General features: G+C 36.5%; 1 protein-coding gene across 1 annotated transcript; it reads left to right on the forward strand.

Moving 5' to 3' along the window:
* Nucleotides 1-2,104: 2,104 nt before the first annotated feature.
* LOC112709456 (secreted RxLR effector protein 161-like) lies at nucleotides 2,105-2,560 on the forward strand. The gene has a single exon (XM_025761338.1). The coding sequence runs from the start codon at nucleotides 2,105-2,107 to the stop codon at nucleotides 2,558-2,560; it is 456 nt and encodes a 151-aa protein (XP_025617123.1).
* The last annotated feature ends 3,458 nt before the right edge of the window (nucleotides 2,561-6,018 follow it).

Consider the following 6,018-nt stretch of genomic DNA (forward strand, 5'->3'; position numbering starts at 1 on the left):
GTAGTGGTTTAATTAACATGAAAAAACATTATAATTTCATTACCTATGACACGGATGAGAATTCCTATAATACATGTCACTTGACAAAGCAAAAGTTGCTACCATTTAGCTTAAGCACTACCAAATCACAGCATTGTTTGGATATGATACATGTAGATATATGAGGACCTCTCTCCATTCCTTCAATAAATAGACACAAATATTTTTTTACTATAGTAGACGATAAGTCAAGATTTACTTGGGTGAACTTTATGAAATCAAAATCTGAAGCCCCTTGTTTGTTAAAGAATTTTGTTGTGTTTGCAAAAACTCAGTTCCATAAACAAATCAAAATTATTAGAAGTGATAATGGTGCAGAATTTTTAATGCAATCATTCTATAATGAAACTGAAATACTACATCAACGTTCATGTGTCGAAACTCTCCAACAAAATGGGATTGTTGAAAGAAAGCACCAACGCATTCTAGGAGTGACACAGGCACTTCTATTTCATTCAAATATGCCAAAATATTTTTGGAATCTTGCAGTAGCACATGTTGTGCACATCATAAACCAAATTTCATCAAAATTTTTAAATCATCTGTCACCCTATTATGTGCTGCATAACTCACTTCCAATAATTACTGACCTTAAAATTTTTGGGTGTTTGGTTTTTTCTAGCACAATCAGTTCAGGTAGAACTAAGTTAGATCCACGAGCTAGGAGATGCGTTTTTCTTGGTTTTAAGGAAGGAACCAAAGGCTTCCTTTTGATGGATATGGCTACAAGAGAGATATTTGTGTCTAGGAATGTAATAACCATTTTCCTTTTTCTAATCAAAACTCAAACACTTGCTCTAATTCATCTATTCCTCATCCTGTATCTAGCAACAATCAACATCCATTCATACATAATCCTTTCACATATGATGTATGCACCATCCCCACATCCACTTTTACTGCACCCACACCAGCACCCACTAACACTCAAGCAGTGACACATGACATTAATAATTCACTTGAACATGCATCATTACATGAGAATCCCTCAGGGCACAAGACAGACACAATTAGTTATGCATCACAAGATTTCATTCCATCAACACAGCATGCATCTCACACAGCACGAAATAGTGAACACAATTTGATTCCAAGAAGATTCACCAGAGAAAGAAAGACACCTAAATACCTGGAAAGCTTTCAGTGTATAAGCACCATAACAGATTCCAGCTCAGATTCAAGGTATCCAATCTCACATTTTTTGTCTTATAGTGCACTTTCTTCAAATCATAAATCCTTCTCCCTAGCCATCTCCACTGATAAAGAACCCAAGTACTTCGAAGAAGCAATAAAACATAATTGTTGGAGAAGTGCTATTAAAGAGGAACTCGATGCTCTTCAGAAATTGAAGACTTGGCGGCTCACTACTCTACCAATTGGAAAGAGGGCAATAGGTTGTAAGTGAATGTTTAAGCTGAAACACAATCCTGATGGCACGATTGAGATATACAAGGCACGGCTGGTAGCTAAAGGCTTCACTCAAGTGCCAGGAATTGACTACCTTAACACCTTCAGTCCTGTTTTAAAGCTCAGCACCTTAAGAATTGTGTTAGCTCTTGCTGTGGCCAAGGGCTGGTTTCTCAAACAAGTTGATGTCAATACGGCCTTCTTGCATGGTGATCTTGAGGAAGAAGTCTACATGCAAGCTCCTCCTGGTTTGAATGCACCCCTGGGTTTGGTCTGCAAGTTGGAGAAGTCCCTCTATGGCCTCAAACAAGCCAGCCGCCAATGGAACAACAAACTGAAGACAGTTCTGTTGGATTCTGGTTATTCTCAATCAAAGTCTCATCATAGTTTGTTTACCAAGTCTCAACTGAGTGGCTTTACTGCCTTGCTGATTTATGTTGATGCTGTTGTGATAGCTGGTGATGACATGACTGAAATTAACTTCATCAAGTCATCGTTGGACACAAAATTCAGCATAAAGGACATTGGTGACTTGAAATACTTCGTAGGCATGGAGGTTGCTTGAGGCAAGGATGGCTTGGCCTTGTACCAAAGAAAGTATGCACTAGATATCTTGAGAGACCATCAACTTGAGGACCGCAAACCAGCTTCCACACCAATGGATTACTCTTCGAAGTTGACAAAAGATGGGGGAGAACTACTGCCCTCCAATACTAAGTATCGAAAGCTCATTGGCCGATTACTCTATTTAGCTAATACTCAACCCGAAATCAGCTTTGCTATTGGCAAATTAAGTCAGTTTCTTGAAGCACCAACCGATGTGCACTTCAAGGCAGCAATCCGAATTCTCAAATACATCAAAGGAGCCCCAGCTAATGGTCTATTTTTTCCTACAAGCGTAGATATCACAATCATAGGGTTCTTAGATTCAGATTGGGCAGCTTGCCCAGACACTAGAAGATCCACTACTGCTTATTGTTTCTATGTTAGAAGTTCCATTGTATCGTGGAAAAGTAAAAAGCAGACAACTGTAGTTGCCTCTTCTGCAGAAGCTGAGTATCGGGCACTTGCATCAGCTACTAGAAAAGCCATATGGATAAAGAAGACCTGTTAGATTTACAACTAGAATTAAAGCAACCAGTTAGCATTTATTGTGATAGCCAGGCAGCAATTCACATAGCCTCTAATCCAGTGTTTCATGAAAGGACAAAGCATATTGAAGTCGATTGTCACATAGTAAGAGACAAGGTGCTCGAGAAAGTCATTCATCTTTTGCCAATTTCCACTCATGAACAAGTTGCAGACTTATTGACCAAACCTCTTAATCCAGGAACTTTCTCTGCTCTTATTGGCAAGTTAGGCCTGAAAAATGTTTTCACTCCTAACTTGAGGGAGGGTGTTACCTGATTCATAAGGAAACCAAATAACCAAACTAACCACTTGCATATTGTAGAAAGAAGAGAGTTACTAATAGTTAGGAGTAGAATCTTTTCTGTTAGAAATAATTTTTGTTAGTAATTGATAGTTAGTTAGAAGCCAGCTAATGTGCACTTATCTATGTATTTATATAAGAAGGGTAACTCTAATAGTATAACTGAGTTTTGCCATTTTGTAAGTATAATACCCACACTTCAATTGGCCCTAGGATCACTCACTCATATAAATGATGCTATCATATTTTTCATCTCTCAACTTCACCAACACTCATATAAAATAATAGAGCAAAGAATGACTTCACATAATCATATCTTTTTTCATTTCATGAAACATTCTAATACACAAGGCATATGTGCCTTTATATAGGCAAAATTTTATACTAAAAGTTCATGATTCTACTACCTTCTTAATACATATACTTGTCCAACTTTGTTTCTTACTTTGACTATTCAAATAAGTAACTTCTTGTAATTTCTAGCACATCTTGAAAATTCTTTATTAAGCTTAGTCATCTATCTTGAAGCTTCCAATGCACTTCATGATTCTTCTAGTATGGAGGTGATGAGTGCAACTTCCATTCAATTTGATTTTGAACTTCTTCAATGTTGTAGAATATGTTGTAGTTATACTACTCTCTTGAATGTTCTTCAAAAATCTTCAAGCTTCCAACATCTTCTAGTAAATAGATGATTATTGTTTTCAACTCAAACTTTGCTTCTTCAATTCTTTAACCATGTTTCATGAAGATTCTAGTCCATGCAAGTTGATTTAAAATTTTTAATCAACATTGCCTCCCTTAAATCAAACTTGCAGAATTAATAATTCCAAGCATCTTCTTCAATTTGGAAAATAACTCGGTCTTCAATAGCTTTGTAAATATATCAACAACTTGTTCTTCAGTTGGACAATACTCGATCACAACTTCTTTCTCATTTACCAACTCTCTGATTTTATAAACCCGAATATCAATATGCTTCGATCTTCCATGAAATACTGGATTTTTGCAAAGTGCAATAGCTGACTTGTTATCGCAAAATATTGTTGTTGGAGTACTTTATTTCTCGTTCAATTCCTCAAGAATTTTTCTTAGCCAAACTGCTTGTGTTGCACAACTTGCTGCTGCTATATATTCTGCTTCTGCATATTCTGCTTCCACTGTAGATAGTGCTACTACTGGTTGTTTCTTTGACGACCATGAAATTACACCAGAACCAAGATGAAATACAGACCCTGAAGTACTTTTTCTTGTTTCTATATCTCTGGCCCAATCACTATCAGTGTAGCCAACAAGGTTTACTTCATTAGTATTCTCATAATAAATTCCATCATTTAAAGTACCTTTGATATATCGAAGAATTCTCTTTGCTGCTTGCAAATGGTTGATACAAGACTCCTCCATAAATCTGCTAAGCAAACTAACTCCAAACACAATATCTGGTCTAGTCGCAGTCAAGTACCCTAGACTTCCAATCAAGCTTTTGTAATATGTAGGATTTACTGCTCCTCCTTTATCTTCTCTCAGCAATTTGAACTTCTCTTCTACTGGAGTAGAAATTGGCTTTGAATGGTCTATTTGAAATTTCTTCAAAATATCATTTGCATATTTCTTCTGAGAAATGAAAATACCACCATCTCTTTGAACCACTTCAATGCCAAGAAAGTAAGACATCAAACCCATATCTGTCATTTCAAAGTGCTTTATCATATCTTCCCTGAATTCTGCAATTATCTTCAAATTGTTGCCAGTAAAAATTAAATCATCAACATAAAGACACACGATCAAGATATCTCCAGGTTCAATGAACTTGATATAAAGAGTATGTTCAAATGGACATCTTTTGAAACCATTCTCAATGAAATAAGAATCAATCTTCTTGTACCATGCTCTTGGTGCTTGCTTTAATCCGTACAAAGCTTTCTTCAATTTATAAAGTTTATCTTCTTTTCCAAGAACTTCATATCTTACAGGTTGCTCAACATACACTTCTTCTTCTAAAGTGCCATTTAGAAATGCAGACTTAACATCCATTTGATGTATCTTCCACTTATTTTGAGCCGAGAGTGAAATAATCATACGAATAGTGTCTAATCTAGCAACAGGAGCAAATACTTCAAAGTAGTCGATACTTGATTTTTGTTTGTATCCTTTTGCAACTAATCTTGCTTTAAAACGATCAACTTCACCACTGGGTTTATACTTAGTCTTGTAAACCCACTTTACTCCAATCGGCTTCTTATCTGCTGGTAAATCTGTCAGCTCCCATGTGTCATTCTTCACAATGGCATGAATCTCCTCATCCATTGCTTTCTTCCAATTGTTGTCTTTAAAGGCTTTTTCAAAGTTCAACGGCTCACAATCTGAAAATAGAGCAAAATTTATGATTTCTTCATCAGACGGATCGTTGTCATTGCCAACTTCATAATCTGCTAATCTAGCAGGTAGTCTCTTCTCTCTTTAAGGTCTTCTAGATGATTCTGGTTGTTCGATTGCGTCCAGTTGTCTTTCTTCTTCATCATCACATGTATTTGAAATTACAATCGGATGTTTTTCAGTCTTTGTGTCCCAGTCCCACATGGCTTTCTCGTCAAATGTCACATCTCTGCTGATGATTACTTTCTTTGTTTCTGGATTATAGAACTTGTATGCTTTTGAGTTTGTGCTATAGCCAATAAAGATACACTTCTCGCCTTTGTCATCTAACTTCTTCCTTAATTGATCTGGTGCATGGGCATAAGTGATACCCAAAGATTTCGAAATGATGAATGGAAGGCCGCTTTCCACTCCAAACTTCCTCTGGAGTTTTATCACGAACACTCTTTATTGGACACCTATTTAAAATATGAACTGCTGTTGCGACTACTTCTGCCCAAAACTCTTTAGGCATTTGTTTTGACTTGAGCATGCATCTGACCATATCCATGATGGTTCTATTCTTTCTTTCAGCAACTCCATTTTGTTGAGGAGTGTATCTAGTTGTTAGTTGGTGTTGAATTCCGTGTTGCTTAAAGTATTCTGAACATGCAAGATATTCTGTTCCTCTGTCTGTTCTGAGAATTTTTATTTTACAGCCACTTTGTTTTTCGACAAACGCCTTGAATGTCTTAAAGATATCACATACTTCTAATTTTTGCTTC

This window comes from Arachis hypogaea, chromosome 9 (genome assembly GCF_003086295.3).
Source record: "Arachis hypogaea cultivar Tifrunner chromosome 9, arahy.Tifrunner.gnm2.J5K5, whole genome shotgun sequence".
Lineage (NCBI taxonomy): Eukaryota > Viridiplantae > Streptophyta > Magnoliopsida > Fabales > Fabaceae > Arachis > Arachis hypogaea.

What these genes read in the sequence shown, in the direction of transcription:
- LOC112709456 (XM_025761338.1), top strand. Translation starts at nt 2,105, where the DNA reads ATGGATTACTCTTCGAAGTTGACAAAAGATGGGGGAGAACTACTGCCC.